This window comes from Anas acuta, chromosome 11 (assembly GCF_963932015.1).
Source record: "Anas acuta chromosome 11, bAnaAcu1.1, whole genome shotgun sequence".
Lineage (NCBI taxonomy): Eukaryota > Metazoa > Chordata > Aves > Anseriformes > Anatidae > Anas > Anas acuta.
In genome coordinates this window covers 3680899-3693065 of record NC_088989.1, presented here as the reverse complement: position 1 = coordinate 3693065, position 12167 = coordinate 3680899, and the positions used below count along the sequence as shown (strand labels likewise).

The following is a 12167-nucleotide window of genomic DNA, read 5'->3' as shown; positions in this document are numbered from 1 at the left end:
TTTGTCTCTTCCAATTACTGGCCAAGGAATCCAGCAGAAAGAAAAATACTCTTTTCTATCTTCCACATCTAAAAAGTCTCTAACGATGAGTGTAGAAAATATTGGAAATTCTTTGAGAAAAAAATCATTCAACTAAACAGTTCAAAATTAAATAGATGGCTTAAGCAGGGCAATCACAGATGAGACTATTCCACGAAATACTCTGAATCTTGGCAAAAGTAAGGATGTCCATATTGCAGCAACTGAGAAAAGTGCAGACAGGAGGTCACATATTGGTAGATCTACGTATCCCCTCAAAAGATAAACATCACTTTCCAAGCCCAGCACTACCCTTTTTATTGAGCTCTGCCCAACTGTACCTTAATGATTCTGAAGAAACAACCACATTCCTCTTGAAGTCTACTCACTGGTAGGCAAATGTTACCTGCTTAGAACGTCTGCTTTCAGTCTGGAGACAAAACCACCATATCTGTGCTCCTGAATGAAGTCTGTAATGACTTGGTAAAAAAAACAAAAACTCTTTCTGGAGACACCACTCCTTCCTCCTTCAGCAGGGAACAGGCAAACAGACAACACATTTCCATTGAGATGAAAAAAAATACAATGACCTGTAAGTTGTGAGGTTGGAAGTGAATTTTAATGGAGTTTGTAGCACAGGGTTTGTGACCATGATAGGAATCTGTAATTGTGTGATAATACTTGCAATTCTCAGGAACTTGCAGTACAATCTTCACAAAACATTCATAAGAGGTTCCCCTTAGGACAAAATACTTGTAGGTAACTGATTTTCTAAAAAACATAGCCATCAGACTCACAGTTAGTTACTTGTAAAAGCATCAGCCTACATTTTACCTCATTTGTTATTGCCTTATATATTCCTCGTAATACTCACAGTTGCTCAGGCAAAAATGACACAACTGTGTAAAAATAACATTTAGCCTGGTGAGAAGACTCAGTTATCTTTTTCTTATTGACTATGACCACCTTTTGCTTCCAGCTAACAGGCCAGGCTGGTCATCCTGAAGAGAACAACTGTTACTTCACTACACCCAGGGGAATCCCTGTTGGCCATAAGGGGAAAAAGATCCACCATGTTAGCTTTTTAAGAAACCTCTTTGCAATGACTGTTCTGGGGTTTGGTGAGAGTGAAGACCAACTGCAAGGAGTGACTGTGCCGAGGCTCCTGGAAGCAGTGGCTGAAGAAGCTGACATTTTCCAGACACTGTGTTGAGACCTGATTTATAAATAATTTGTGTTGTACCTTTCAGCCTCCGCAACAGCAATGATGCATGTTAACAGGAAACTTTACATCTGATTGCCTTCCGAGTCAGAGGCTCCAATAAAAATATCATTTTAAATTCTGTAAACCATACGAAAAATATGCAGGAAAGGCAGAGCTTCAGGACCATGACTTTTGTTCAGACACACTGTGCTCTCCCAGAGAGCACCGAGGTCTGCCTTACCTCTGCTCAGAGGCAGAAGACCACGGGAAGCTCTTCCAGAACAGTCCCTAATTGGAGCTCACACATAAGATGCAGCCTGCTTATACACACATCCTTACTTTGAAATTTACAGTCTGAAAGCTGGGCTGGAAATCTCTTTTGAAAATACCTTTGTATAGCTCAGCAGTCAGGCAATAAATCAGAGTCAAAAGGCACTTTCCATAGTTCAAGAGAAAGCGGCTATGAAGCATACTGGGAATTCACAAAGTTTTGTAAAAACAGAAAATGTAACCTTCATTTTCCAAGGTAATATCTCTCTGAAAGTCAGACTACGACACTCATACTGATGCCTACAGCAGTGATGAGCCTACTTTTATCTAAAAAATTCAAGTGACTTTAAGCACAGATAGCTCTTTCTGATAAAACAATGGGGCCTAAAGAAGCATGTAATAACTTCAATCCAAAGGTCCCCGAAAATGTCATTTTTTTCCACTTCCATTCCAAAATAAAAACGCTCTGAAGCAACAAGCAATTGCTACATCATTGGGAAAAGTCTTAGTATATAAAAAATATGGGCAATTAAATTGGACAGTGATCAACCTTAAGTTTACTTGTCAAAAATGTCAGCAACTTCTTGACAGTATTTAGCTCTTTACAGTTTTGTAGCTAATGTTTTGAAGACCTTTCCATGAACAAGATGGGGTCAGGCTATCAGACAAAAGCTTTGAACAGTGAGGCTCTTCCACATTCAGGAGTAATGTGTTTCAGTATAATTTTAGTGGTACATTATTACCAAATGGTATATCTATAATGTATTTTATACAGAGTCTATTTCTTACTGAGGGTCTGTATGTTCACAAAATGGAAATTCTGCCCCCTGACATCCCTTCATGCCTTAGCTAAGCACACAGAAACGGCAGCTGTTACAAGCAAGTGGAAGCGACCTTGCTGCCTGACTTTGACCATTGGCATCCTGGTGAGCACAACAACTCACCTTTGCTATTAAAAAACACTAATGCAGAGCAAAAGCAAAACAGCAGATACTTTTTCTCCCTATAAAACATTCTATGTTAGTACTGACTGTCAAGTATGAGTTCTGTTGAATCACCCTGTGCTAATTTAGAGAGTATTTTCTTCAATTATACTTAAAATTAACAGCTGTACATAACTCTACCATGTTGCATGTTGTTTAACTGCACCTTAAAAATGTAATGAATTTCTTCCTATTTTTCCATGCTATGAAAAGTCACGGATTCTTTCTTCCATTATCTCTTTCTGGAAAGGGGTAATAGCAAAGATAAGTGAATATACTACTAAAGTGAAAGCAAATTATTTATATATTCAGGTTTTATATTAAATCAAAGTTAGATAATCTCATCCTATATTTAGCACATGTTGAACTCCACTGGGGAGAAAAATATCATTAAACACAAGTTGGAACTGTACAGAGCACAATGAACCAAACATTTGATGTTGGGCTTTTCTTGATATAATCCTTCACAAGGAAAAAGGAAGATTAATAGTCTGTTAGTAATGTTATGAAAGAACCCATAATATCTGTTTTGGAATATCTATGTTAATTATCAATTTCAACTATATCTTCAGAGGTATATTTAAAATGAAATTCGAAAAAATCGACCCATTTCATTTTTTATAAAGAGAGTTATAGAGGTCCACAGGATTTCTAAACCCGAACATATTTATAATCCTTCTTGACATAATGACAAGAGGCATGACTGAAGTTGAGCCCGTATTAAAGTGCTTTATGATTTCAATACCATGATTCATTACTGGAAGAAGAGTAAACAATTGAATTATTATTATTTTTTTTTAATCAAACAACTTATGCATTAAAACCCCAAGTTTCAGAATTCAAGATTTACAGTTTCAGATGTTTCCTAGCAAAGAAACAAAATATTTAAAGCTTTTTCTTAGTATTAGGTTTATGTTTCACTTACACATAATTTTAAAAACCTGCAAAGAAAGGAAAATTGCCTATTTTCAGTTGAATGACGCATTTTTGCCCATTTTTTTCCCTTAAGAGATGTATTTTACACATTGTTTCACTAAGACAACATGGAGAATAACCCCAGCTCTTCTTAAACTTTTTTGGATAGGACAGAAACCTCTTTTTGTTCTGCCAAGGATAGAAAAATAAATTCTGCCACTGCTGAAATAAAAAGGCATTTCTAATGCTTATATTTTTCTATATATAATTATCAGATCCACCCTAGACTTCCACCAAAATAACTTCTAGACAGCAACCAGCATCCACTAACATTGCCACATGGATTTGAGGCATCTTTGCCAGGGCTGGTGCTTTATGGCAGATGGATGATTTTTATTCTAAGTCTTCAGTATACTGCATTAATTTTCACCCAAATCCTCATCTGCTTTCAGAACAAGTTCCTTAAAAGTGCATAAATATTGATCTTCTATTGGAAGACTAACTGGCATACGATTATGTTTCTTTACCAGACAGATTTCTGAGCTCTGATATCAGACATAACGGCAAACCATCAGAAAGTATAACCTTCAGTTATAGAACACTATTCATTTTCACATGGAACAAAAACCCTAATTGTCAGAAAGGTTTAAAATTACCCTATCCTGACAACAGACTTGTTGGTATTCTGTTTGTAAAAATGAAACCAAGTAATAAAATATGAAAAAAAAACCTCAAATCTACTTAATTCTGCAGAATGGGTTTCATTAAGCAAAACAAATGAAATAAAACAGTTGGAGTACCATTAATGCCATTACAAGTCTCATTATTCTCTTCAGTCTAAACACCCATATTAGGGAGAAATCTAATGCAGACAGATATTTATACTGGAATATTAACTCCATTTGAGAGTTCAGATCCCTTTCTGGATTTGGAATGAAAATATTCACACTGAGCACTTGCAAATCACAATTTCCTTGTTACAAAACTGCAACTTGCTTACTTTTATTGATTAGCAACTTTCTTTATTTGAGCTCTGTGCACTTGATTGACGAGAACAGAAGTTGGGAAGCATGTCACATTCAAAATTACTCACCATCGTAAAATTATCTTATAACGATATAACTAATAACTATATAATACAATTTATTTATATATAATAACTCATGAACAAATGAAATTCTATCTGGCATGTAGTTTACATCCATGTATCTTACAACTACTCTGATTTCAAACTGGCATAGGAGTACTGAACCAAACTGATGACAAATTGCAATTTATTTGAAACTTTTCAAGAAGCTAATAAAATCCTAGAATGGTTTGGGTTGGAAGGGACCTTAAAAATCATCCAGTTCCAGCCCTCCTGCCATAAGCAGAGATGCTTTCTACTAAACCAGGTTGCTCAAAAAGCCACTTTATAGAATCAAATACAAAGTACCAAGTTTAGAATTATAGATGACACTGGCAGATAAAACATCTAGCTCTTTTGCCCTGTTATCCACAATTACTATTAAAAAAAAGTCTTAATTAGTACCAGTGTATGGAAAATTTAATACAGCTATTTATTTGGAAGCTGGATTGGGAACACCTTTTTTCCTTTATCAAATCTTGTTCCCTAAACTAAAATCTTCATTGATTGAAATCTACATTGCAACACTGTGTTCTAGTAAAAAGTAGCTTCCCATACAGACTAAGTAAATGGACAGAACATTTGTACAAAGTTGCACAGTAGGTATTTTCTGTGCTTTTTTACACAACTTTTTTTTTTTTTCCTAAGAATAAATCTCAAATACTCCTAGATGAGGAAAATACTTGAAAACGAAGACTGAAACCTTCTTTAAATTGGCATTTACCAAAAGCAAACTAAATTTGCTAATATCTGGCTTTCACAAAAATTGTCAGTTACCACTTTTATGGAAATCACTCTTTCTTTAAACCACTACCAATGTGCTTTGCTAATATTCATTTCACTCTATAAATGCACAAGAGATTCTGTCAGTTTCCCAGCTCTTTCCTATTATTTCATCTCCTATACTGGATTATATTGTCCTATTTATTTTTTTTAAGAAAGTAAAATTGTCTTTTTGGAAAGCAAAGGATTGACAACATCCATCAATCAACTTTTCCTAAAGCAATATAAAATTTATATTTTCTGCAAATGTGAGGACTATATAAATACCTTAAATAAATTTGACTGGAAATTTAAGGTTTTACCCACGATCAATCTAAGGTGTTTCTATATATATACATATATTATCTTTCCAGCATTTTTCTAAATAAATACAAGCTCTTTCTATACTACTCTTAGCTATTCTTTTGAATGTGGATGTTTATCAGAAAAGTTATGCAAAAACCTGGTGGAAAATTTATCTTCTTTCTCTATAAGCTGTTAAGATGCCAGCAATTTTTAAGAACGGATTTTTGACGGTTTGTAAATGCAGAAGTACTTGAGAGTGGTTCGCATATCATGTGCAAAGAGGGGTGGGAGAGAGGGAGAAAGAAGGTTTCCTACCATAGTAAGTGAGACGTCCTCTTGCAATGTTTTTTCCTCTTGAGTTCTCAGTAATACATTCATACAACCCTGCATCCTCCTGCTGGAAATTAGGTATTTCAATCATGCCATTGGATTTCCTTAGCTTTATTTTACTCGGAAACGGCAGACCATCAGTTCTTCTCCAGTTAATCTGAGGCACAGGGCTAAATACAAGATAATGGGACTTAAGTAAACAACTTTGCTTCACATACTTGACTGTCAAAATTAGGCACTTAAACTAATATGTAATACACCCCAGAAGTGACAAAAGCTTGTGTTAAAAGTAGTATTAATACTGTACATGACAGATGGTCAGACAGCATGGTAACTGATTTGCATATGCTGTTCTGTTCCTTATGATATTATTTGTAGCATCACATTTTTCACGAATATCTGCTTTACTGTCTAAAAGCGACTAAAATTTCTTGTAAATCAGCACTGGCCTCCCCTGAAGACAGGAGAGATTTACACCAGTGCCCTCCATGGAAGGGGAATCAAGGCAAGTCTTCTGCAATTCCCATCCTAGAAGACCCTTTCATTTTCTGATTTCAAAACTTTCCCTCATGTAGCTGGGGAACAGAAGCAAAAGCACACAATTAAGTTACCGTTCTGGAGTTTAAAATTACGAGTGCTTGACAAACTGTCTACAAATAAACTGCAGAGTGGTTAGTAAATACATTTACAGAAACATAAATGCATTCTCAGATCATTTATGAAACAAAAAAAAATATCAATTGTGTGTGAAATGTCATTGAGAAGAGGAATGTATTTTAATCTTTATTTCAGCTATAAAGGAAGAACAATATTATGAAAGCATCAAGTATATTTAACAGTAAAATTCAGTGAAAATTCTCACTGACTTCAACAACAATTCCTTTACCCTGAGAAAGTGGAGCTACTTCAAAGGACATCTGCAAAACTGCATTGATCTCATTCAAGAGAATTTGAAGTGAAATGTAAATTCCTGTGTTGCCAACACGTACATTTTAATTCTAAACAACTAGAGTGACTCCAAAGCTCTTTCCCTTCTTATTCCAAGGCAGTAACTGTGATGGTCAAAGCAAGATCTTTAGAAAAAACTATCGACAGACTGCCAGATGTCCACAGCTGTAGCGCCAATGAACGCTAACATGCTTCAGCTTTGCAGTATAGGTGAAGATGAGAACTTACTTTCCTAGTGCAAAGCATTCTAGCTTCACAGTCGAGCCTTTAGCTGCAGGAAGTGTCTCAGGAAACTGAACTTCTATTTTGGGTTCATATTCTCCCATAACACCTATACAAGACAATTGGAAAAGGTCATATTTCATTTCTGAAGCTACCTTTCTCTCTTTAGTGCTGCATAACATTACATTCAAAATTCAGTTTATTCCTACCACACTCCATTTAGAAATTCGAGCACAGGGACCTTCCAATGAAATCAGTCAGAGGTAGGAGAGGAAGAGGAAAACACAACAAATATAGTTTATCTTCTTATAAGCAACCAGTATTCTGAGAATGCATGAAAAATTACACCAGAAGATAAAAAAAAAAAATCACCGGCAACTAGCTGTATGGAACATAATGAAAGAAGGGGTGTTTAGTCGCAGGTAAAGGGGAAGTCATACCATCGGTGCGCAGCACTAGAGGAGTAGGTGACCCAAGAACGTGGCTGTTTGTCACCGTGCTGGTTACGACACAGGTGTAATTTCCCACGTCTGATGGCTCCACTTTGGCTATGTAGAGGTGACCGGTCTCCTGAGACACAAATCGCCGACTGTCCTCTTGTACAAATGATGGATACTCATTGAAGATCCAAGCAAATGACAATTCTAATTGGTTATAAAAAATAAGTAAAGATGGTAACGATGTTTGGTAGGGTTTTCCACATTTTTTTTATTCTTCAGAGAGCTTTTTTTATTTATTGTATCTTATAGAATTATCATAGAAATATTGCATTATGTATTAAACAAGACCAGAGAACCAGTGATAAAAAAAAACAAAAAAATAAAAACACATCAGAAACAAGTGAAACCCCAAGAAGTTAAAACAAACCACTTTTTCAATGAAACCATACCTCTTCCAGTAGAAGAAAAATGTGAAAGGAATTCAAAATATTTTACAAAATAATATTTTTTGATCTACTCTCTTAAGACTTAATATGACGGGAAGAGGAGTAGACAGCAAAAAATGAGACCAGACTTTGTTAAAATGGAAATATCATTCAGTATCTACTTAGCAGCCCAGCTAGATACTTAACAGAAATGGCACAGGAGTATATGCAGCTGAAAGGAATGTCAAAAGAAGTAAAAGCACCTAGAGGAGCTCAGAACACAGCAAAACTGTGTTTTTCACACAAAAATTAGATCTTTGCATGAAATGGCAAACTGGCCCTCACTGGAGTACTTTACAGGCATTTTAAAGGAAAACTAAACTTCAAAAGACAAATCAGAAGATTTGGCAAAAACTACATTTAATTTTTTTTCCCCTCTGAACAGCACTCTGAGCTGTGTATCCAATTCTAATTGGCATGTGAGAAGCCATGTGCCTCTTTCATTCATATCCTACAGAATGAAAGGAAATTAATTTTTAATGGTTTTCCAGGCAAGAAATAATTTTTCACCCAAGTGCCACTCAGCTGAAAGTTTATAAAAAGATTAGAGCTTCTGCAAGTGCTAATTAGAAACGATTATAGTTTGATTGACCTGCCTTGGCGCTAAAATATCTTGTAGCATTTGCACTGCCCCTACAAAATGGAGATCATTCCTTTTTTTTGCACAGGTTTAATTTGAAAGTGCATACATTTGGATGCAGCCACCAAAGGAAGGGTTGGCATTTTCATAACCCCCACAGCTGAGTATGAACATGCAGCCAGGAAAGCACCAAGCCAACAGAATAATTTAACAAAAGGTAAGATAGTGCAGATAAAAAACACTCAACAAATTAAATTATTAAAATATTTATGGACTGGTTAATGCAAAAAAGGCATCAAATGAAATGGCTTATCATAATTGCATTTAATTTTCTTCAATCAATATTTAAACTCTTTCCATTACCATAATTTCGCAGGAACAACGTGTGTGTGAACAATTAACATTCTCAGGAATATTCTCAAGAGTTAAACTTTTGTTATACTGGGAAATTTTTACTGTTGGAAACAGTCAACTATCCTAGTTGCACAGCATGTCTCCTCCAATGAAACAGAGCCAAAAAGTTTATTCCTAGGTAACAAGAGAAGTTGAATTAATTTATCCCAAGGAAGCCAACATGGATTTCGTACAAAAAGACAGAGTAGTTAGTGCAGTAGGAGGCAAAACCTTGCGACAGAGCTTGACTTCAGTAAGATGTCTGAGATATGCCACAAGAGTCTCATAAGGAAGACACAGCCAACAAAAAAAATATGCCCTATATAACTGCTCTCCCATCTTACAACAAGGCGCCAATGTTTTGATGTTGAACAGAGAGGGCTTGAGTAAGTAGTGTGATGGGAGTGCCATTGGTGGTGCAAGGCTCTGGCTAAAGTTCAATACTCTATCACAACCACTATGAATAGTGAATAAATAAATGCATAAATAAAAAAGATGATAGAGAGTACACCTACAGAGTTTGAACGGGTCCACAACCTGTGTATGGTCTTGCTAAAGACTAGAAAATTACTACATTTTATGAGATCTGCTACGGGATGAGAGCGATCATAAGAATGGGGGAAAGCATGAAGTAGGTATCAATTCAGGAACAGCAGGAAAAAAATGAAAGAAAGATCTACATTTTCAGCTTTATAACACACTCTAAAGTTTGGGAAGTCGCAGTATTAGTTCTGGTATTTATTGAGCTACTTGTTTTTCTTCAACTCAATATCTTATTTAATTCTAAAACAAAACAAAACAGAACAAAACAAACAAAAACAAACAAGACATTATTCTTAACATTCAACAGGGATGGACATGTCTGTACACCAAGCAGGACAAAAAGCAGCTTGATTTCATTATCTTTTTACTGGGCTAATAGTAAAGTCACTGAAATCAGCCATTATGATTATGAAAACCACGCAAAGTGTATTTCAGTTTAATCAGATCCTTCGACAGCCTATGAATAAGCACTCCTGGAAACCTAATTTCCCATTCAGCATACATTTTCATTGACTCTCTTAAACACAGAGTATTTCGTTACCAGTGCCCCACAGCCACTATCTCATTCTGTATTTGCTGTACTTTACAAGATTGTATTCTGATTTTCCCCCCAAAATTCATATTAAACAACTTGTTCTGTGATTTATTATGTTTACACCACTTGCTTGTTGCTGATCTTACAGCACCTCAAGGGATATAAATTCACTCCCTTTCTGTCAATTACAAATTTTCAGTTGATTTTCTGTTATAAATGAAAATAATACGTCTCTCCTGGGCTTCCTCAGAGATCTAAGCCTTTGCTTTCCAACACATTTTTTCCTTATTTGGAGACCATACATGGATAAGGTATTGGAAATTACAGTTATTACTCAATTTTTATTTGTTTACTACATCATGGTTGGCTTCTACTCTTTATTTAGTATTATTTGATTATTATTTACTGTGCAGTTTACCAGCCACAACATGCTCATACTGTTCTAGGCCCTTTGTGCACTTAAATGTTCAATTAAAAAAAAATCATAAAATTGCCTGTCATTTTTAAACTGAAATTTTATAAGATTCTACAATTAAATCACCACAACTGTTGTGGTCTGCCATGGCCATTTCCTGCCATCTGCGAGCTCTCAGAAAACTTCCAATGTAAGAAAAATGTAATGTTGCTAAAGGGACATAGCGGGGAGGAAAGCCCCACACATTTAGTAGCTTTTAACTGGGTTCAAAACTAGGTCTTAAGTACATCTAAATGCTTTTGAAGAAAAATTACTTTTAATTATATTGCACATTTCCTATTTAAGACAGACCTGCATATCAGTGGGGAACCACTGAATGGAGCTGGAATTACTTTATTTTTAATGAACAGAATGTTAAGAGTCAATACAGGTTTGGGGAATTTATAAATGAATTCAGAAAGTCAGCACAGCAAAAGCTAGAAAACAACAGTGGAGATAGGCCTGCAACAAAGGAGCAGGATCATTCATAAAGCTGGTTTGATACACTAAAGCCTAAGGTCTGAAGGTCTTCTCTACTTATCATTCCCCCACCGTCTCTTAATCCTTTTCTTCTGGACCGCCACTCCTTTACACCTATTTAATACGCATCAGCTAGTTCCCTAATTCACACCTTAAATGAGATTTCTAAGACAGCCAGAAGTAAATGATGTGAATAATATTGTTCTGAAACTGATTGAAAGTTCTTATTTTCAAAATTGATTACAGAAGCTGATGTATCCATAAGTAATCCTGAAAAGAAATGGATGTATTCGATTTTGGAGTGCACTGAGCTGACTCAACAACATTTAGGGGTTCTGTTTTTTTGTTGCTGTTGTTTTTTGTTGTTTTCATTTTTAACAAAAGAAGTTTCATGGCCCTCATTAAGCCTGAAATACGTATTATTTCATGAAGTCCTACAATTCAGATTTTAAAATATTCTGTACTAGAGACATAATAGGAAGCTGAAGTATCTTGCTATTTTCTCTTCAATTACAATTCCGCCTAAACCACAGGATTGCATATGCCTTCAAAAAACTGTTTGTAAGGGAGTAATCAGAGAAAATTTAGTAATGATACCAACTGCAATTAAAGACATGGAAATCTGGAAGAAAACCCAAGTATTTTGAAATTATCTACCTCAGAGTTAAAATTAAAAGTAATGGGAAAGCAACTCTGGTTTTGAGAGGATAATGACAGATTACGTAATTATGAACAAAACCAATTAGTTTGTCATTTGGCCCAGCCTCAGCTGAAAGCGTGAAGAATGCGGCACCTCGCGGCTATAGGCCGCAGTGTCCATCTGCCAGCATGGCCCTGTGCGGGGAACACCCTGCCAATGGGACATTAATTAATTAAAGGTAGGGAGTTAAATCTGCATGAGGTAAACATGCACTGAACCCCCTAAAGATGCTCTTTTCTGGAAGAAAACTACCTTGCTGCAGCTTAATCCTGAGGGGACTGCACTACTGCGAGGTTAGGCCGCTGTACTTCTGGAGGCCCCGGCGCCATCATGCGCTTTATCTTGTATATGCTAGCTTCAAACTTCTCACAACTACCTCTTATTTCTTAAAGTAGATATAATTTACCTAAGTATTTTGCTCACTAGAATGAAGAAAACTGTATTTCTGCAATACATCCAACACATAGAGACTA

General features: G+C 35.8%; 1 protein-coding gene across 2 annotated transcripts in view; it reads right to left on the bottom strand.

Moving 5' to 3' along the window:
* Positions 1–12167, bottom strand: part of LOC137862385 (contactin-3-like) — a 96800-nt gene that overhangs the window by 28474 nt on the left and 56159 nt on the right. For both annotated transcript variants that reach the window (XM_068694384.1, XM_068694385.1), the window contains exons 4-6: positions 7525–7728; positions 7091–7193; positions 5900–6084 (exon numbers count right to left, since the gene is read on the bottom strand). In XM_068694384.1, the coding sequence (XP_068550485.1) occupies positions 5900–6084; positions 7091–7193; positions 7525–7728 (492 nt within the window). The remainder of the gene's footprint in view (positions 1–5899; positions 6085–7090; positions 7194–7524; positions 7729–12167) is intronic.